The following is a 21,233-nucleotide window of genomic DNA, read 5'->3' as shown; positions in this document are numbered from 1 at the left end:
ACCACGAGGCCCCGCCCTCCTCTGGCCCCAGCAACTCGCCTTATGCCGGGCTCGAGGAGCGCTAACCCCACCCCCACCCGTGATTAGCCAGAGCCCGGAGTCTTCTTGGCTTCCTCCCCTTGTCATTGGGCGGGCCCTGCGGGTCTGTCAGCTCCCCTCTGATTGGAGAAGGCCCTGCGATGGGCTGGTCGTACTGCCTGTCAGGGAAACTGGTGGGGGGGGGGAGAGAAGGAAACATCTGGCTGCCGCAGCCCGGGCCCGTCTGTGCCGCCGCCGCCGCCGCCACTGCTGCTGCTGTGCTGCTCCTGCGCTGCGTGCGCCAGGCCCCCCGCCCCCTCCCGCTCTGCCGGCCTGGGCTGCTGTGGGGCGCTGCTATGTGGAACCGCTGAGGCGGTGCGGCCCCCCCTTCCTCCCGCCCTCCCCTTCCTCCCCCTCCCGCTCTTGGTGCCCCTCTTGGTGGTCCCTCACTCCCTGGCTGCCTGTGGGGCGGGGAGCGAGCGGGACGCCGGGCGGGGGGCACGGGGAGCCCGGAGTGGCGGAGGGGGTGGCGGCCGGCTGTGGTGGCGCAGGGAGGAGCGCGGCTGGGACTTGGGGGCCTCTCCAGAGTGTGAGTCCCGACCTTGCCCCTGATGGGACTCTCAGGCGAAGGGGAGAGGGGAGCTGCTGGTAGGGCGATGAGGCAGGGAGGCGAGCAGCAGGTTGTTCCGGGGAGGGGTGGTCAGCCGTTGCTGGCGGGTCGCTGCCCGGGGGGGGGGCGTCTGTGGGGCGAGTAGAGAAGCGGCCCGTGCGAGAAAATCGGCTCAAGTTCTCAGGGTCTCAGCTCATGTGGGGGTGGCAGAAGGCGGCCTGGAGGGGTTAGATGAGAACACGGGGAATCAGGCTGAAGGTAACTGGGCCGTAGGGAGAAGGGGGTTAACAGGTAGGGGAAGGGCTTGGAGGAAGTGAGCCGGCGGCAGGCGGAGGTGGCATCTGCTTCTGAAAGTGACTTCCATCAGGAAGAAGCAGAAGTCTGAGGGGTGTGTGAGGAGTGTGTGTGTGGGGGGGGGGGCAGCAGCTTCATAGGTCAGGAGGGAGAGGAGCCTGGTCTGGACCAGAAGGGGAGGCAGTGAGAGCAGGTGTGTGAGAAGCTCTTCTGGAGCAGGGGGTGCAGAACAAAAGGGAAAGTACAAAGCAGGTTACTGTAAACATGGGATGGGAAAGGATCAGCTTCTAACTTTGCAAGTTTCTCATGTGCCAAGGGAAAAGAGGAGTTTTGCTGTGGGGTGGGGTGGGGGGCTAGGCTGCGCTCAGGAGCAGATGGGAGAACAGAAAGGGGACTCCTTTGTGTGGGATAGGACCAGTGTGTTTTTCACTTTGCAGCTCAGAAGGTCGAGGGGAGGGGATGTGAGGAGCAATGCAGCTGTGGAGACAAGGGGGTAAGAAATGAGAAGAGTAAAGAGAGAGCTGCCTTCCCAGCTGGGGTCTTGTGTTCAACTCTTGTAGTTACTTTCCTTTTGTTGTTGCTTTGGCTGCTGTGATCTGGTTTGTGTCTGTATTTGACTGCTTCCTTCTTTCCTGTCTGTGCTTCTGTTCCCCACCCCCAAATTTGACTTGCTGTGATCTCTGCACACTTTACAAAATGTCAGAGGGATAGATTAAGTAATAGTTGTCTTAATCTTCAATTTAGCATCTTTAAGAAGAGTGAAAGGAAAATGTGTTAATCTGCCATGATGTATGGATCCACTGGTCTACTCTATTTTTTTTAAGTGTATCCCTTTAGAATGGTGGCCACAGGATTGGAGATGTATTGGTTGGTAGATCATTAAGTAGAGCAGGGATATATAATTATGAGTAGACGTTGTTGAGAAATTTGTTGAGCGTTGAGTTAATTGATGAAATAAGAAAATCAAACTGTTGACATCCTCATTCTGTGGTCTTGGAACAACTCATTCCATTTTACCATAAAACCCCATTCATTACTAAAATTCTTCCCTGTCAGAGAAAAGGAAGCCATAACATTCTTCCATCCTCCTGTCAGAAACAGGTTTTTATAAACCTTGAAAATAAAAGCAGTAATAACTTAGTGCCAATGTAAGTTGCAGTACTGTTGCATCTGAAGACAACAAAAACAAGCCTAATGTCTTTGAAGATTTTGTACCACAAAAAATATTGGTTGATATCTGAGCAACTCATTATTTGACCAACATTATCCAATTGCAAGGGAGGAAAGTCAAATGAGAAAGATGAATACTTTCTTTAATTCCCTATCCTGGAAAGACCATGTTTTGCAAGTCCAAAACCTGCAGTGCAATTTGAGTTTGCACTACCAACTTTTCACATTGTTTGCAAGAACTAAGTTTAATCACTGCGTATGAATTGCTAAGCAGCAAGTTGTTGCTTTTTTTCGAATAAACAAAATGCTTGTGGAAAGTGTGATTACGTTAATATCTGTACAGTTAAAAATAATCTCTAAATCTGTAGAAGTAGTGAACTGTGCATTAGTTAAACCTGCTAGTTTTTAAAAAGTTACTTCTGTCTAACCTCTGAGTTGAATAAAAATGGAATAGTGTGGCTTGAGTAAGTTCTTAATGTATAAAAAACTTGGCAAAGTTATGACAGAAGGGATGCTATATACTGTGTAAGCAGTGGAGCCCCATATGTTTAAGGTTTTGTTGTTGTTGTTTTTAACTTTTCTCTGTTAGAAAGTTTTGAAAAAAGAGACTTTGAAGTATTTTGTTTATACTAACAGACAAGAAAAGTTATCCGAAGAAAAAGCTGGTGGCAGGAGTGTAGAGGAGTAGCATATGGCATTAAAAGGAGCACAGCTGGAGGTAGCATTTCCATCTGAACATGATGTCAGAGCAGCTGACAGCCTGCCATCCCTCAGCCTTTTATTCTAACACACAGACAGGGAGTTAGTGTGTGTGCAGATCTGTGTGTAGGGAAGGTATCTCATTCCTCTCTAACATCATCTCCACTTTGCATCTGTCTCTCTCTTAGTCTGCTTTTTTTCCACTGAACTGACAGACCTGGAGCCAGCAAGACTCGGACAAAAGGACTTAATCAGGTTTATGTGTACTAAAGGTAGGAATAGCAGTAGGCAAGCTACAGTGTGGTTTTTCTTTTGGTGTGTGTTTATTTAATTTGAAAGTAAAAATCCCATTACTTGTTTAACAAGGTTTGGATAGAATAAGTGCAATTCATTGTAGAAGCGATGAGAGTTCTTATGGCAATTGAGGCTTGGCATATGTACTGGCTTGGGTTGTCTGTTCTTATGCAGTTCTGTGAGAAACTCTTTAAAATATATAGCCCTCTATTCTCAAACACAGAAAAAACAATTCATAGTGTGTTTGTGTGTGTATTGGGGGGATAATTTTGACAATATGTTCTAATAGCACTGCTTCCTGAGATGGAAGAAATAAATATAAGGTGTTTAAGAGAGATGCAAGATAGAATCTAAAGTATATACTATCCATGTTTTTTGCATAGTGACTTTTACTTAAAGACCCGGCTACTGAGAACTATGGAAACCTTCTGTTTTTGAAAAACAGAAATCCTTTTTGTGTACAATTTTAGATCCCCAACTCCACCCTGAGAATAACTTGTGTTCTCCTTTTTTTTTCTCAGATGTATATTGAAGTTTATTTCAGTACAACAATAACTGTTTGAGGGAAGGTTTTTGTATTCACGACTAATTTAGAACTTGTAGATTTGAGCTGCCTGAATTGGCCAGACAGCTGTAATCGCACTCCTCTATTCTTAATCTCTTTATCTGGGCAGCAGCTGCCATATGGCCACAGTCAGCTGGATCAGATGTTTATAAGCTTCCTTCTTCGTCCCTCTCTGTCCTTTCAGCCTCCTAATTTGATCACAGCTACCTTGTGAGCTGCCCTCCAATCTTTATTTTTAGCCCTCTTAAGGATTAGGATTGATGTTGGCTATGAGGCACTTAAAGTGATTGTATTGTAAATCTTCTTGCTTTATTCTAGCAGTAGTATTTTATAGAATATACTCGGGACAGGAATCTTTCTCTTCCTTTCCAAAGATGCAACTGCTCTAGAACAACTTTAACTGTGTACCACAGAAATGAGGAAAATAGTTAAGATCAAAGTAAAAACTTTGAATGTGCCTTTTTGAAATCTTTCCCTTCAAAAGAGAAAAGTTACACATACCATCATTAACAGTAGTGCCTAGCAAATAGGAAGTATTAAATCTTGTTGAATCCTTTTTATCTTTACTACATATCAGCAAAAGCACACTACCAGTTATCGTAGTTAGAATCCTCAGCTGGGGATTCTTCTTTGAAACTGTCAATTTGTTCAAATGTTAGTGTATTTTTGAAGCTTTTGTATGTTAATCAGAATTATTTTTTCAAAGAAAATGGAAAAGGCCATAATTCATTTTCCCCAAGTATTTTAGAAGTCATTTTGGTTATCTTTTTCTGTGAATGTTACGTCCCAAATACTTGCTTTTTCTTTCATACAAAACATCTGTAACAACATTAAATTTTGCAAATACATTATTTCTTTCAAAATTTATTTATGTATTGTTAAAAGAACTGTTTGCTAGTATAACTGTAGAATTTTGGGTGAGAAAATAATTAAACAGAAAGAACCCATGAAAAGTTTTCTAGTGTATCCATATCATTTGTTGCATGTTACTAATATCATTAGATCTTGTAGTTTTTTTAAAATAACTGTTCCTGTCAGTAGAAGTTGTTACAGTAGCAAATGAGAAAATGTGTTCACATAACATTATGATTCTTATTAGTGTTTTAATTAAATCTTTTTGCTTCTAGGTTATGAAGACAGCATGGAGTTTCCTGACCATAGTAGGCATTTGCTACAGTGTCTGAGCGAGCAGAGGCATCAGGGTTTTCTTTGTGACTGCACTGTTCTGGTAGGAGATGCCCAATTCCGAGCACATAGAGCTGTACTGGCTTCATGCAGCATGTATTTCCACCTATTTTACAAGGACCAGCTGGACAAAAGAGACATTGTTCATCTGAACAGCGACATTGTTACAGCCCCAGCTTTCGCTCTCCTGCTTGAATTCATGTATGAAGGGAAACTCCAGTTCAAAGACTTACCCATTGAAGATGTGTTAGCAGCTGCCAGTTATCTCCACATGTATGATATTGTCAAAGTCTGCAAAAAGAAGCTAAAAGAAAAAGCCACCACAGAGGCAGACAGTACAAAAAAGGAGGAAGATGCCTCGAGTTGTTCGGACAAAGTGGAGAGCCTCTCTGATGGCAGTAGCCACATGGCGGGAGATATACCCAGTGATGAAGATGAAGGAGAAGATGAAAAATTGAGCATCCTGCCTAGCAAAAGGGACTTGGCATCTGAGCCTGGGAACATGTGGATGAGATTGCCCTCAGACTCAGCAGGCATTCCCCAGAGCTGCGGAGAGGCAGAGACACACACAACAGCAGCTGGAAAAACAGTAGCCAGCCCCTGTAGCTCAACAGAGTCTTTGTCCCAGAGGTCTGTCACCTCCATGAGGGATTCAGCAGATGTTGACTGTGTCCTGGACTTGTCTGTCAAGTCCAGCCTTTCTGGAGTTGAGAATTTGAACAGTTCTTATTTCTCTTCACAGGACATGATTAGAAACAACCTGGTACAGGTGAAGGTGGAGAAAGAGGCTTCCTGTGATGAAAGTGACGTTGGCACAAATGACTATGACATGGAACATAGTACTGTGAAAGAAAGTGTGAGCACTAATAACAGGGTACCTTATGAGCCAGCCCATTTGGCTCCTATGAGGGAAGATTCTGTTTTGAGGGAGCTAGATAGGGAGGACAAAGCAAGTGATGATGAAATGATAACTCCAGAGAACGAAAGAGTTCAGGTGGAAGGGAATATGGACAGCAGTCTGCTCCCTTATGTGTCAAACATACTTAACCCTGCAGGCCAAATTTTTATGTGCCCCCTCTGCAACAAAGTTTTTCCTAGTCCCCACATTCTGCAGATTCACTTAAGTACGCACTTTCGAGAGCAGGACGGGATCCGCAGCAAGCCTGCTACTGATGTCAATGTCCCGACCTGCTCCTTGTGTGGTAAGACTTTTTCTTGCATGTACACTTTGAAGCGCCACGAGAGGACTCATTCAGGTGAAAAACCCTACACTTGCACCCAGTGTGGAAAGAGCTTCCAATACTCCCACAATCTGAGCCGCCATGCTGTAGTTCACACACGGGAGAAGCCGCATGCTTGTAAGTGGTGTGAGCGCAGGTTCACACAGTCTGGAGACCTTTACAGACACATTCGGAAGTTTCACTGTGAATTGGTGAACTCGTTGTCTGTCAAAAGTGAAGCACTGAGCTTACCTACTGTCAGAGACTGGACATTAGAAGATAGCTCGCAAGAACTTTGGAAATAGAATTTTTATATATATAATATATATACACACGTATAAATCTATATAGTTGTGGTACAGTCTAAAAGCAGTCTTGTTTCCTTGCGCTGAAAGTTTGACCATTAGCTTGTTTTTTGCACTTTAAGGCGGCATGAACATTTCACTACTTTAGTGCTCTAGTGGTATGAACTATAGAAATGAGACTTAAGTCAAATTTTCCCCTTGTTTCTCCATCAAGTAAGTACTTCTTTTAAACAAAACTACGAATGAAGAAGTGTGATTATTAGGTTTGTTTAACCTTACTGCATCATTTCAAATTCAATTTTAAAAAGACAGATCTCCTCCAGTGTGTTACCAAATTGTTTACATTTTTAAAACTGCATGCATCTTTTTTAACTGGGAAACGTGAATGCTCTTAGACCCGAATGGTAAATATCTGAAATGCTGGAGTATCTATTTTTAAATAAGCAGCTATTATTCTACTTGTGTATTACAACAGTTCCCAATTTAAAAAAAAAAACACCAGATTTTCAAAAATACACTGGAATTGCTGGACTGTGTGAAAGTGTGCTTGGGATGAAAAAGGATGTTGCAGCTTCAGCAGTTGCAAACTGCATTTAAAAATGTGAATTACTGTTGTATACTGTAATTGATTAAATGGGTTAGGGGTTGTCAAGAAAATTGACAAGTTGTGTTAACGCTTTCAGTTGAATCTTGAAAAGTAAATATTAACGCTATGGAAATGCATGCGTTTCAGTATATTTTTGTCTTTGTTTGCATTGTATAACTTCAATGAGTGAGTTTTAAAACTTATTTAATTTTTATAGGAAAAAACACCACTGGAAAAATTGGTGTTACGAAGAACATAAATGCACTGTCTTTTATTTTATATAATTTAAGTTAATTGCCCACTGTCTTTTAAGTTGAACAAAAGCTACATGTTGATTTAGCTATGTAAAGGAAGATAGTAATGTTTACAAACAGGCTTAGAGATTTGCATGTGCAGTGTACATTTATCAAAAAAAAATCTGATTGCACAAAACCCATGCCAACTCCAACTTAGGTGCATACATTAGCCATATGAGCATTTTTAGAATTCCTGCCGCACAAATTAACAATAGGTCATTCATTTTTTTCACCCCTTGAAAGGATTCTTTCGAGTGAAAAAGCCCCAGGCTGAAAGGACTAGAAAACCTTGATTGACATGGGGTGCAGTGCGGGAATGGTGGGAGAAAAGTTGGGGGATGGTTATGACCTGTGTATCCAAGTAGCAGAGACTGCAGCCTGGTGTGTGGTTTTAATGATGAACTCACAGGGCAAAAGCATTTTGCACAGTGTTTGTTTTCCTGTCTTGCACTTACAAATAAGGTCTATGGGAGTAGCATGGAAAATTGTTTTTTTTTTCCCTTCTGCTTTTGTTTCAGATTTGATCGCCTTAACTACTGTAAACATAGCCTATTTTTGTGCTTAAGAAACTGAATGGAAAACTCCATTGTGTATTGCTGGACTGTTTTGGAAATATTTTGGTCAAATGTATGTTAATTTGGCTGTAAAGGCATTTAAAACAAAACAAAAAAGCTGTGAAATGGCCTTGGAGCATTATTTTTAGTTACTTGAATAGTTTATAGGTTTTAAAATCATTCTTTTTATTAATTTAGAAAAAGACAATCAATATCTGAGAAAAATGGACTACTTTTGGATTTTTTTTGTAGTTGTGAGTGATTGTTTTGGGGTTTTTCTTTTTGGCCTTTAGTTTCACATTATTCTTTGTTCTAAAAATTAGACTGACATCTAGCTTTGACAATCATAGTATGTTTTATTTTCCTGAGAGGGAGGGGGAATAACTTATAATGCTGTTTAGTTTTGTACTATTGGTGTGTTGGTGAATTTTTAAACTGTGTGCTAACTGCAATAAATTATACATACTGAGAACTCAATTAGTTGTCTTCTCCCCTTTTTCACCACTGAAAGAATATTTTAGATAATATGAATATGTACAGAGTAATCTTGTTGACTATGGAATGGGCTTACTGTCCAAATGATTTGTGTGTAATTTTCTGTTATCCTGCAGTGAAAAAAGTTACTGTGATATTCCCAAAGTTTTAGAACACTGTTCAAAGCGATATAAAGGCTAATGCTCTGAAAGATTTTTCAAAGCTGATTAATTTTAAATAGACAATTTATTATGTGTGTGGAGGGAGGGGTTCTTAATTTGAAAAATGGTTAGATAAGGACTCACATCCATTAAAATTTAATTGTGGTTATCAAAAATAACCCAAACCACTCTTCATTGTGCAGTGTCAAACTGGTGCATTTGTCTTGCCCTGTTGGAACAGGTTGGTTTAAAAAAATGTCTAGGGATACCTTTGAAACAGACAGAATTACTTTAGAGATTCCATAGTCCAGAATATGCTGTTGATTAAGTGATGAGCTGGAGGTGTGATCCTGATCAATATCAAACTATTTTAGGAGCTTGGGCTAAGGTGCTTATAAAATACTTGCTGCAGAAAAGCTTTATTGCCATTTGGACTAGTGCAGTTTCCATAAAGCCGAGCGCGTTTCATTGCTGAGTATCATATGTATCAAATAAATGGCTTACTATCCTCCGTATACGTCAAGAGAACTGAATTTTTAGAAACATAACCGTTTCCTTAAGTTTTTTTCAACTATACCAGAGTTTGCATATTCTGAATATTCCATTACTTTGAATTTTATTATTGCTCATTACAAATAAAAGTTATTGTTCTAAAAACATGTAATAAAATTTTTAAAGGCTTATTTCTTTGAAATGAACAACTTTCCAAATGACGTTTAAAGTAAAATGGTGAAGGAGAGGGAAATGGGAAGCAAGCATCTCTGACGTTTTCTAGTAAGCATGAATTTGGAAATATTGCTTTGCTCAATCATTCTAGCTCTTCCTCCAACCAATGTAAGCAGTTTTAATTAAAAGAAATACCAAGTTTTGCAGTATTTTATTTAAGGGGCAGGTAAAGAATGTGTGTTTGCACCTGTAACATTTCTAAGAGCTTGTTTCCTAAATGATTTTTCCCATGAGTATATGGTGGCACCTTACATTTTAAATTTGTATGACTTTGTAGATTATAAGAACTTTAACATTCTCTAGCAAAACATTTGTAGATCATGGAAATAGTAGTAAAACACCTGATTGCATATAGGAATCAAATTTCTCATATTTGGGATTGAAGGTCTGCTGAACAGGTTTTCTTTTTTAACCATCAATTGACAATGGCACTGAACTTTACAACATTCTAATCCTAAAAAGTTAGAGTATAGTAGGTAATTACCTTTGAAATCAGTCTTTGTCTGAAGAATGTAGAAGGTTACCAAGATCACTATTAAAAATAAAGTTTCAAACTTGCATGAATCATGCACTTTTAAAGAAAGAAGAGTGATGCTTTTGCTAGTAATTGTTAAAGTGTACAATATATTTAATGTGGAAAAAATTAGCTCACTCATCTCTTGTGCGCATGCACGGGCACACATGCCATATTTTGTACTGCACTTGTTGCATGATGCTTGCTTTTAATTGAGGCTTTTAATAGTTACACGTGTAGATGAGGTGGAGGGCAGAAAGGGGGTCAAGAACAGATTTTATTGCTCTGCTAAACAATTATGCAAGAATTTCATTTTGAAAAGTGTTTTACACAGTGGAAAAGAAAACATTCTATTTGTTTTGCTGTTGCTCATTCTAGCAGCTGCATTAGTTCACCTGTTTAGGAAGTATGCTGAGGTTCACTTTTCCTGCTGAATTAAAATATTTGCTTTGCTGCTAAAGCGGTATTTGAAAAATAAGCACTTAACCAAAGTTATGAGCTTTATAATAAGATCGTGGGTGTTTTGTGACTTCAGCATCCTCAAACCTAGTTATAAACTGTCTTTTAAGGGAGGAGGAATAAATGTTGATGCAGAATTCTATTTGGAACATATTTTCATTTATGTTTTAAATGCTACTTCATTGTACAACATTGCCAGCATTCAGAAGAGAGCAGATTTTTCCTAAAGATGAATCTATTTAAAATTTAAGATGAAAAAAAAATTAAAAACTGTTTCAAATTAAAACGTTTAAAATGAAGCCAGCTATCAGTGTTGTGGCACTGAAGCAGGCTAGATTATTCTGATAAATGGAGAGTTTTGTTATAGTTACTAATCTAGTTATCATTACTTGTTTATATTAAACATGATCACAGAATTGCTACTATCCAAATGCTTCTTTGTTGAAAATGTAAAAATTGGTTAGTATGTTGAAGATTATAAAAAGGTAATGAAGTTACAGCTATATTATAAATACTGCCTGTTGTAGCCATTTGATATTTTACATTGAATACTAATGTGGATAATTTAGAACACTGAAATTAGAAATTTTACTCTTACAAAACAAATCTGTTTCTAAGATCCTAAAGCAGAAGGTTGAAGAACTGACTTCTTTCACTACACTGCAACTGCCATTCAGAAACAGAATGTAGTTAGTCCGTTTATCCTTCCAGTGTGATAAACTCCCAGCTAAACCTGTTGGATGGTGCAAGAGATGACCGATTATAAAACCACTCATTTTTATCCAGGTTTGAAAAAAAGTACTGCTTTTTACCGTGTTAAGATTTTTCAGTACTAAAAGTACTCTGTTGAGTGGTACTTCAATAAAAGTTTAGGCTTTGCTTTTAATAGCTAAGGCAAAAAGTTGAGGCTTGTTAGTCCAGGAGAGATGCTTCAGCACCAATTGATACAGCAAAATTAGGGAGGTTTTGTTTTTGTTTTTTTAATTTAACCACTCTTTGACATCCTATACTTCAGGTGTTAAATTAGTAAAATGGTATTTTCATTATATACAGATAAATTCTAATTGTGTAGTATCCATTTAGCTTTTAGGTTTGTGATGGATGCTCTTACTTGTCGTCTGTTAAAATGTCGCTTATATTTGTTAGATGTCTCCAAAGTCAGCCTACTGAGCATCCAATAAACTCAAGTTGCCTCTTTTCTCTTAAATTCTGCTAAATTTCAATTTAGAGGTTCTTAAAAACATCATAATTTCTTGGTATGGCATAAAACTTGGGCCTGGTGTTTTGCCAAGCAGAAAGGATTAATAAAAATAAATTCTTATTCCAGACTTTTCAGATCTACACTGCACACTACTATACTAATGAGGTGGGAAGAGATTCAAGCATAAACTTTGTAGATGGCATTCTCTTAAACATCGCATATAAGATGTCTGAAATCCCTTCATGTGGCTGGCAGATTGTATGAATTCCTGTAGTGGCTGCTTTGACATTCCCATTGTTTCTGGAATTAATCTGCTCTGTAACATGGATTTTTTTTTCATATGTACAACAAATGCCAAAATATAGATTAACACAGAATAGCTTTAATTTTTAGGGACTAGTTAATAGAATCCATTCTTAAATTAGTAAAACAATTTATACTGAGTAAATTACATACAAATCACAACTTGAGAGAATCTGTCCCTCATGAAAAAACAGGCAGTAACCTAAAAACTAACCTAAAAATTGGAAAATTAAATATAAAAGAAAGTAAAGAATTTTTGGAGTTTAAGACCTAACTCTTGTCTAGATTTTGAAGATTATCCTTGAACTTTTGTAAACACAATGAACAATCAATATTAAGCATGTTTAACACCATGTTTTCTATACATAAACAATCTCTGATCACAAAATTAAAGTGCTGTTTGGGTTATTTTTTTTAAAAAAAAACTTAAATTCTTGTTTCTGTACTTGGAGATTGCCTTTATGGAAAATTTAGACCTAATTAAAGTTATTGAAGTATGGATTGACCTATAGTTCTGATACATTTCCACAGAATATGTAGGTAGGCAGCGCAATATTAAGATTTTTTTTCTGTATAGTCACCACTGGCAAATAGAAGCTTGCAGGAGCACAGAAAGTGATTTCATTCATCTCCCACGAAGAATACTTCAATAGGAGAGCTGGCTTATATTCTTTTATCGTTTTCTAAAATGTGGTTTAATAGATGCAAAATAGCCTGTGGTTCTTAAATTCAGGATTATCAGAACACACATTTATACATTGTCAGATGTCTATCCAAGTTTTAAACAGCACTTTTAAACAGATGTTTAAACAGCATTTTTAAGAACAGAGGTATTTTCAAACCAGGAAGAAATAGAGATACATCCATGTTCTGAATAGACTTGTTATATAATCATACTTTTATTTTTAGGGTTTTGCATTACACTGTTACCTATGAAAGCTGGCTATTGTTCTTTCTATTGATGTTAGTCTTTAAGGTACTACTAGACTCCTGGTGAGGTGGGTTTTTTTGGAAAATTAAAAGTATGGTCAATGATCTTATAAGTAAACAGCCATTTTAAGAAAATATTATTTAGCTTAAAAGTCACTGTAGGGAAAAGAAACTACTCTTTTTTCCCTCCTGTCAAAACAAATGCCATTAATTTACTGGTGTCTGGTGTGTTCCATGCACCCCATTTCCATCACCCCACTGATGTGCAGCAGCAATTAAAGAAGTGATTGCTTACAGCTATGAAGTGTGCTTTAAAATAGTTAATGTGTTGGATCCAGATAGATTGTTTTTTGCTCGCTCTGTAAATTCCCTCCTCATTTAAGCCCCTGTTCCACAAGGCTTTTGTCCAAGCAGATCCCACAATCTCAAATATTGTCTTTTGGCGGGCAAAGAGGGACCCCCTTCCTCCCCTTTTCACCGTTAGAAAACCTGGTTGGTTTCAAGAGTGCTTTCTTGTAGTAGCCAATGTAACCTTTGCAAATAAACAAAATTCTAATCAATTGGGGTTGAAGATTTTGTATAGGCTCTAACATATTTATCTGTTTTGGTATAACGGAAATGGGCTTGGTGTAAAGCAACTCTGCATAGCATTGCACTATCATTGTTCTGAAATACCTTGCAGTTATGTAATCAGCTTGTGGAAGAAACATGACTAATTCATCTGAATGCAAAGCAGTTTTTCATCATTAATCAGGGGAAACCTTGTGAATATAAGGTAATATAGGTCCATCGAACTGTGGACAATATCCTTTCTCCAATTCCTATAAAAACCTGAATGAGTAATTTATTCAGAGGCAAAGATGTTCATTTTATGTTTATGTATTACTTATTAACTCTTACAGACAAATTAAGGGTTTAAAACAGGAAAGGAGTAGCTTCATTTTTAAAGTGATGCTTAGGCATCAAGACTTGGAGCTTGTAATAATTTTTTTTCTTTTGCTGTGAAGTGGTGATCCTGTGGAGTTTTCAAGGCATAATATGATCTGCATTATGACCCTGGCATTCCTTGGTAGTCTCTCATCCTAATGCTAACAATGGCGGACCCTACGAAGCTTCAGAAATTTAATCAGGTTAGCAAGGGCGAAAGATTTAATACCAAAGATTTATTGATTTATTTTATAGTTTATATCCTGCACATTCTCACTTCCAAGATTCAGGGTGGCTCATAGTTTCATAAAAATGAACTGCTTTGTCTCTTTCTTGTCAAAGAACTCAAAACTAGAAGATATTACAAAGTAAAGCCCCTTATTAGCATGTGCCCATTTGAAACATTCTTTCTTGTACTGCCTCCTACATTCTAGCAAGGAAATGGCCTCTGATCCCCTCTTGGAGACCAAGCTACTGCTGAGAGAAGACATGTCTTTAATAACCCTTGTTAAGTCCAAAATGTTTGTAACTATAGCATTCTGTCCTGGCCTGGATAGCCCAGGCTAGCTGGATTTCATGAGATCTCCGAAGCTAAGCAGGGTCAACCCTGGCAAGAATGTGGATGGAAGACCTGGAAGAAATACTAGGGTCATGACGCAGAGGCAGGCAATGGCAAACCACCTCTCAATGTCTCTTGCCTTGAAACCCACACTAGGGGTCACCATAAGTCTGATGTGACTTGATGGCAAAAAACAAAAAGGAAAAAAAGCACTTTGGCCCTTTTTAGAAAAACGATTTCTAGTGAGGAAGGCCAGAAGTGGTGTGTAAGGAGTGAGCACTTAATCTTTCCTCATCTGCCATTTCCCTACCCTGCAGCTTTGTATTGTTGCATTTGAAAATAAAATATGGGAGTATCTCAAATTGTGCACCCTTTTGAAGTACCCCATCATATATCATCTGCATGGGGGAAGGGGGTATGACCATTCTATCACATTAAGGTTATCACTAGCCTGGTAAATGACTGACCTGAGCCCATGTTATAAAATATAATATGAGGTTATATTACCAACAGAGGTGTATGGGGGAGAAACGGTGCCTGGAGTCAACACTTGCTCCAGGCAATCTCCCCCTTCATGCCCCCTTCCGTCAGTCAGAGCGCACACACACACCCCGCCTCCCTGCCAGGGAAGGCAGGACTGGGAGCCTGGGTGAGAAACTGAGCCAGCTGCCAGGGCTGCAGGGGCTCCCAGTCCTTCTCTCCCCAGTTGGGGAAGACAGGACTGGGCGCTCCAGTGGCTGGCTCAGCTACTTGCCTCCATCCAGCCACCGGGGATGCAGGGGCTCCCAGTCCTTCCCTCCCCAGCCGGGGAAGGCAGGAATGGGGAGGCAAGACTCCCCCCTGCAGGGCGCACCTTTGGGGGAGAGGCCTCCCATTGTGTGTGAGGCCTCTCCTGTCAGGTAGGCAGGAGCTCTAAGTCCTGCCCTCCCCAGCTGGGGAAGGCAGGCCTGGGAGCCCTGGTGGCCGGCTCAGCTTCTTGCCTCCAACCAGAGGCGAAAAGCTGAGCTACCTACCGGGGCTGCAGGGGCTCCCAGTCCTTCCTTCCCCGGCTGGGGAGCTCCGGCAGCTTGCTCAGCTTTGCGCCTCTGGCTGGAGGCGAGAAGCTGAGCCGGGCGCCAGGTGCCGCGGTCTGCAGCTAGCTCCTAGGGACTGGCTCAGCTCCTCGCCTCTGGCCAAAGGCACAGACCGTTTGGTCATGTGGGGGTGGGGGCATTTGGCGTCCCCTATGTGACCAAAAGGCATGCACCTGGGGACATGTGTTACCCCATGTCCCTAGGGCCATGCACCACTGATTACCAACTGCACCTATCTGAGATCTTCCTCTGAAGATTTTGAGCATTCCAAATGGGAGCAAGTTTGACAGTTAAATATGCAATGCAAATCTGAGAATACATTCTACAGTGTAGCAAGTATGCAACAGATTCAATGCTTAATATTAAAGATCAGACTCCAGTACCCAACACATCTTTAAACATGGTCAGTAACCTTTGATCTTTCATATGCATAAGCAGAGAGTTGGAATTCAGTCAGATTAGAGACCAGAGTAGTTCAGGTATGTGACAATTATATACTGAAGTTTCTCTGGTTGTATTGTAAACACATACCACTATGTAGAGTTACACTAGTTTACACCTATTGAAATGAATGGGTTTAGAATGGAGTAACTCTCTTTAGAATTGCACTAATAGTCTGCTTTTTAGAATTCTTATACAATTATTTAGGTCAATTGGATCACATGAGCACATAGCATGACCATTTGTAGTTTGTAGAAACACTTGTGTGCTATGTTTCAGTTAAGAAATGCAGGAGAAAGCAGTCCCTTTTCTGTATTTCAAATCATATGCAATTATTCCTCAGGGATCATCCATATTTCTAATCAGGTTACTTGTTCTAGATACAGAATGATTACTGAAAATGAACAGCCCTACAAACTGAATATGTTTGCCAAAGGCACACATTTATTTGGCCAATCAAAGGGGTGTTTGTCCTGCTAACATTGCCGCCCAGAGCCCTTCGAGGGTTGGGCAGTATATGAAATAATAATAATAATGATGATGATGATGATGATAATAATGATGATGATGATGATAATAATGATGATGATGATGATGATGATAATAATAATGGAACATTTGCAAAAATTATGACTTGCCCACCTCTAACAACTGTTGGGAACATCAAACTGAAAAAGTCCTCAAAAATCAGCAAGCCAAGACACTGTAGAACTTTCGTATACAAAGTCTTGCAGCACACCCGACATTGTCATCTTTGAACCAGAAAAGGTGTGGATCATTGATATCGCAATACCCAACAACAGTAGGGTCTACGAAAAACAACGTGAAAAGATCGCGAAATATCTGGATCCTTGTATGAGGCACACACAGGAAGCCCTTCTCCCCTCTGCAGGTACAGCCAGGTGGGGTGGCCACTTACCTGAGGCAACTGAGGGGGGCCGTGTGGATGGTCCTTCACGAGGGTCTGTCTCTTGGGTGGCAGTTATGTCTGTGGGACACAGTAAGTGACTTTCATTAGGGGGGGTTGCTGGATGGAAGGAGCACCACACCTCTGTGAGGCAGAGGCTGGCAGCATGCCAGTGGCCTTGGCAGTGACCCTGACGTGCCCCATTCCTCCCTGTTGCCCAGCACATACTTACACTTATCAGCTGGGCCAGCTGTGCTGCGGGGGAGCAGCAGTCAGTAGAACTCAGTGTGGCTTCTGGTTCCCATGGTTCATGCATTCACAGGGAGGGAGGGGTAGGCAGCCATTCTGGGATGCCAGTTTGTGTTTAACAAGGTGGAGGGCGGAACCTCCTCTCTCACCTAAGTCCGCAGGGCTGCTGGGTGCTGGGGTGCCTGTAGCAGCTGAGGGTGGCTCCTCTGAATTGTCCTCCTGTACTGTGGTGCTGGTGTGGCGACGTGCTGCCCCTCTGCCCCTCTGTGGGGCTGGCAGGGTGTAGGTTCTTGCCACTCGTCCAGGCTGAACACTCACATCCACTCTCAGTATACGCTGCAGCTCATCAAAGTAGGGACAGGTGGCTCTCTCATTTCCTGTCCCTCGGTTATGCTGCTGCACACGCTTGAATTCGTACCGCATGGCTTTTGTTTTTGTGCGGCACTCAATGGCTTTCCGGCGGTGGCCCCGAGCTGTCATCTGCTGGGCTATCTGCTGAAAGATGTCTATGTTCCGTTGGCTCGTAGCGAGGGAACGCTGCACTTGTGGGTCTCCCCATATGTCCAACAGGTCACGGGTCTCCCTGTCTCTCCAAGCGACTCCTCTTCCAGGCTGCCGCTCGGCAGGTGCCCTTTCATTGGGCATTGTTGGAGTGGGCAAACACACAGAGTCACCAGCCAAATCCACCTGATGCTGTGGTATCTGATGTGCGTCTGCAATACAGTCTGCTGGGTAGGTTTTCCAAACTTCCTGGCCAATGGCAGGAAGCCCACAACTGACAGTGGGATGGACAGACACTTTCCCCCCTCCCCATTGGGCACAGGGGAAGTCTCTTAGACCATGGCTCCACCCTTGCGTCCCGTTATGCGTGATCTCAATCAAGGCAGCAGCGTTGTCTGCCCGGGGGGCGCCTCGCCGCCCTTCGGACTCAAGGTTGTGTAGCTGTGCAATCATGTGGCTTCACAGCTGCACGACTGCGTGACTCTCAACGCCACTTGAAGAGGAGCTCTGTCAAAGTGCGGCTGCTGACCTCACCATCATGGCCGCTGGAGTAGTTCATCCTTCCCAAAATGGCCACCGCTACTGCGGGAGATTGTTTGGCAGGCGCCATGTTTGAGAACGCATCCGTGGCGCCGGTTCGCACGACTGCGGCTTCGGTGCGTCACATATGGAAAAGGAGCGCTTCGAAGCGTTTTTTGAATATGGCGTCCTCGCTCCGGGTAAGCGTATTCGCGACGGCGCGACTGCGCACCTCCGTCGCTGCGCGTGCGAACGCTCTCGTTCTGACGTTTCTTTTCCCGTTTCCACGACGTCATTGATTGCCCGTGTGGAAACGGCCATAGACAAAATCAACATCTGTCAATTTCAAAAAGCCGCACTGCTGGGCTCCGCAAACATCCTTCACCAATACGTCACAACATCCTAGGCCCCTGGTTGGGGCTCGATGGTGATGTAGACCAACACCGACAGTGATACATGGCTGCCATGTATTTTGTACAATAACAATATAGTTAGGAGCTATTTTTAAATTATAAATGCTTGAGCACCAGCATGGTATAGTGGTTGAGAGTGGTGGACTCTAATCTGGAGAACTGGGTTAGATTCCCCACTCCTACACATGAAGCCTGCTGGGTGACCCTGAGCTAATCACATTTTTCTCTGAACTCTCTCAGCGTCACCAACCTCACAAAGTGTCTCTTGTGTGGAGAGGAAGGAAAGGAGTTTGTAAGCCACTTTGAGAGTCTTTATGATTGAGAAAAGCAGGGTATAAATCCAAACTCTTTTTCTTCCTAAAATTCACTGCTTTAAAAAAATCTTATTTATTCATAATTAGGTCTTTAAATGTTGCTGAATGTCACAAGCCGTCTAGATTCTAATAGCTTGACAAGTAGGAAGGTCATGCTTTTTCTATGGTAGCGGTTGTATTGGTCTTGTAGAGGACTTATATTGTGCCATTCCTGACTTCAATCAGGAGCATGTGATAGACTAGAGCAATGTAGAGGATTATGCATGGTGATAGCCCTCTCTGTTACAAGGACTGCTAGACTCTTCAGCTATGATATGGACTGGCAACAACACACCTGGTATTTCAAAGACTAGTTCTATGAACAGGCTATGGAGTATACAAGGAGTTCAAAACTGTATTGGCTTTGTAATGCTATTTTCGAGGCCTCACAGGTGTTTGCAGGGTAAAAGCTTTGCCTTGCCAGTTGATTTCCTCCCTACAAATAGCCCCCTGCCCCTGCAACTCCTGTTACCATTTACTCCATTTACTCTCAGCCAGACTCTCAGCCAGACTCTGAGACTGGAAGAAGCCCAGCAGGGGTGGGTTAGTGGAAATCTGAGAAATATTTCTGAGGAGAATTAGCTGGTGCAAAAAGAATTAAAGTTTCTGCTACTTCTCCCTTTTAGCCCCCCTTCTGTCTCATTCCTCTCAGTATTCATAGTACACTTATAGAACATAGTTCCTTTCTTATTAGGCAGACCATTAGGACAAACACAAGAAAGATTTGACTAAAAAGATATGAGTTCCTCTCAGCACTAAAGCACTCCATTTATTGACCTGGTTAATTGAGAAGCAAGTTGAAAATATTTATCAGAATTGTCACAATAAAGCACCTGCCATCCAGTGTCTGTAGAGCAGTATTTCACCCCTTGCAGTATTTATTTCCCCCTTTTCTCTCTTAAAGCTAATACATAAAAATCAGCAGTCATTTATGCTCATGCATCAAAGTCAAAGGTCATTAACTTGAGTGGCTTGGGCTTCTGCCCATTTTCCACAAGTGACACTTAATTTTTGTGTGTGTGCATTTTCTATGTTTGTTAACAATACATGAAATGAAATGGGCATTTCATTTTAAAATAGCTTTCTTCCACTGTTTGCATTCATAAGTGATGCATTTCAGAATAAAAGGGGTTCTTTGGGTCACATATGAAGGCATTTAAAGATGGTCGTCAATATCCACATCATTTTATTTGTTGGGAATTACACTGAATTTAACTAATCATCCATGAGAACTTTAGGCTCTGACTTCTAAGGGCATCTGCATATTTATTCAATGTCTGTGCCATAGCTAAATTCAAAACCAGAATACATTTCATTTCTCATTTGCTTAGTGGGTGACTCAACCTCCTTTTGTGCTTGGATGAAGTTAATTTGTAGCTTGGGGATCCTGATAGTTTCCCTATGTTTATTTTTGGTTAAATATTCTTATTTGTTGATTATTTAATTGTTTGTTTGGGTGACGATTTCATTCTTAAATAGGGAGAAAAGCAGCTTGATGCCATAGGCTGAATCCAAAAGAAATTAACTGCTCCACTGCACAGATAGAAATTGGGAGTTTTGCTGAGACTGTGGTCCCACGGCTAATTTAATAAAAGGTTTGAGGATTCTGTGTGGTGAGATCCTGCATTCATTTAAAATTAGTACACAAGCAGAGATGGGGTCTTTGTCCATGGAAACATTTGGACCCTTGGAATTTATTTTCAACTATGAAATTATTTGGTCGTCTTTTGCTCTAGGCTTCTAACAGCTAAGCAAGACAGGAAGACCACATTTAACTGGGCAATGTTTAAACTAAATGGGGATCTCCCATTTGTCCTTTTGCTGACCATGGTGAGCAAATGCAAAGATTATATGAAAATATCAAAAAGAAAATCCCTCTCTCTCATTAAGGCAGCTATAAATCTTGAACAGGTTCTGAACAAATGATATTTAGACTAACATAGCTTAACCTATTCAGTTACAGTTGGATCAGAATATAAGTTTTTTAAAAAAGATCTTTAAAAAGAGAAAAATAATTTCCTGAAAAGAGGGACAGGAAAATAAGGAATGGTGTTGGTACATCATCATCTCTTATCAATTCACAAGTAACGTATGGGAAAATATGCCACTTAGTAGCACCTCACCAACTGAGAATGGGATAACAGAACTTAATTTCATTTTTTGAAAATGCAGTATTATCTGTTTCACTGTGTCTGGACAAAAGCAGGATTTTTTTTTTAAACGTTACATCTTGGCACACTAGATATGCAAATGCCAGAATACGCTAAAACCACATTTAATTGGACCCACTTGCCAACTTCTTGAACACAGCTTGGATTATTTCACTGGAGGCTGTTTCTGTTAAAAGCTGGGGGAGGAGGAAGTGGCACACTGTCAAAACTTCAGATTTTTTTTTCTTCGCACTAGAAGTACAATTATACTAAGAGCCAAGTTTGGAGGTATTTTGCTATATTTAATAATTATTATTGCCGATATTGTAAACATATGCATTGAAATTGATTTCAAGCAGAATAAAATCATGTCCCAAACATAGTGTCAGCTTCATTTTCTCTTCTCTGGTTCATCTGTTACTCACAGTGGGATTTTGTGAACCAGGTATGTTGTTCCAGAGTATAAACCACATGATATGACACTTGAGGGTTAAGTGAGGATCAGGATTTATTCTTCTTAGCCGTTTGAGATTTTCTTCTGTCTGATGGCCAGTAAAAACAATCTATATAAAATTAT

General features: G+C 40.9%; 1 protein-coding gene across 6 annotated transcripts; it reads left to right on the top strand.

The window, feature by feature from the left end:
* Positions 1-244: 244 nt before the first annotated feature.
* Positions 245-8,273, top strand: ZBTB18 (zinc finger and BTB domain containing 18). Of its 6 annotated transcripts, XM_048485047.1 has the most exons (4): positions 245-607; positions 1,360-1,415; positions 2,980-3,063; positions 4,778-8,273. In XM_048485047.1, exons 2-4 carry the CDS (start codon positions 1,394-1,396, stop codon positions 6,358-6,360), a joined length of 1,689 nt encoding a protein of 562 aa, XP_048341004.1. In that variant the 5' UTR covers positions 245-607; positions 1,360-1,393; the 3' UTR covers positions 6,361-8,273. The 6 variants fall into 6 exon arrangements, with proteins under 6 accessions (XP_048341004.1, XP_048341039.1, XP_048341028.1 ...); XM_048485082.1 differs by lacking the exon at positions 1,360-1,415; XM_048485071.1 differs by lacking the exon at positions 2,980-3,063.
* Positions 8,274-21,233: the final 12,960 nt, after the last annotated feature.

The sequence above is a fragment of the Sphaerodactylus townsendi genome, linkage group LG01 (assembly GCF_021028975.2).
Source record: "Sphaerodactylus townsendi isolate TG3544 linkage group LG01, MPM_Stown_v2.3, whole genome shotgun sequence".
NCBI classification, from domain to species: Eukaryota; Metazoa; Chordata; class Lepidosauria; order Squamata; family Sphaerodactylidae; genus Sphaerodactylus; species Sphaerodactylus townsendi.
The sequence above is the reverse complement of the archived record's forward strand: the minus strand, read 5'-3'. Positions and strand labels throughout refer to the sequence as shown.

Excerpts from the sequence above, each read along its gene's own strand:
- ZBTB18 (XM_048485047.1), top strand. The coding sequence starts at position 1,394 with ATGCAGCTGTGGAGACAAGGGG. Across the intron at positions 1,416-2,979 it reads GCAGCTGTGGAGACAAGGGG|TCTGCTTTTTTTCCACTGAA; the intron begins GTAAGAAATGAG and ends TCTCTCTCTTAG. Across the intron at positions 3,064-4,777 it reads CAGGTTTATGTGTACTAAAG|GTTATGAAGACAGCATGGAG; the intron begins GTAGGAATAGCA and ends TTTTGCTTCTAG.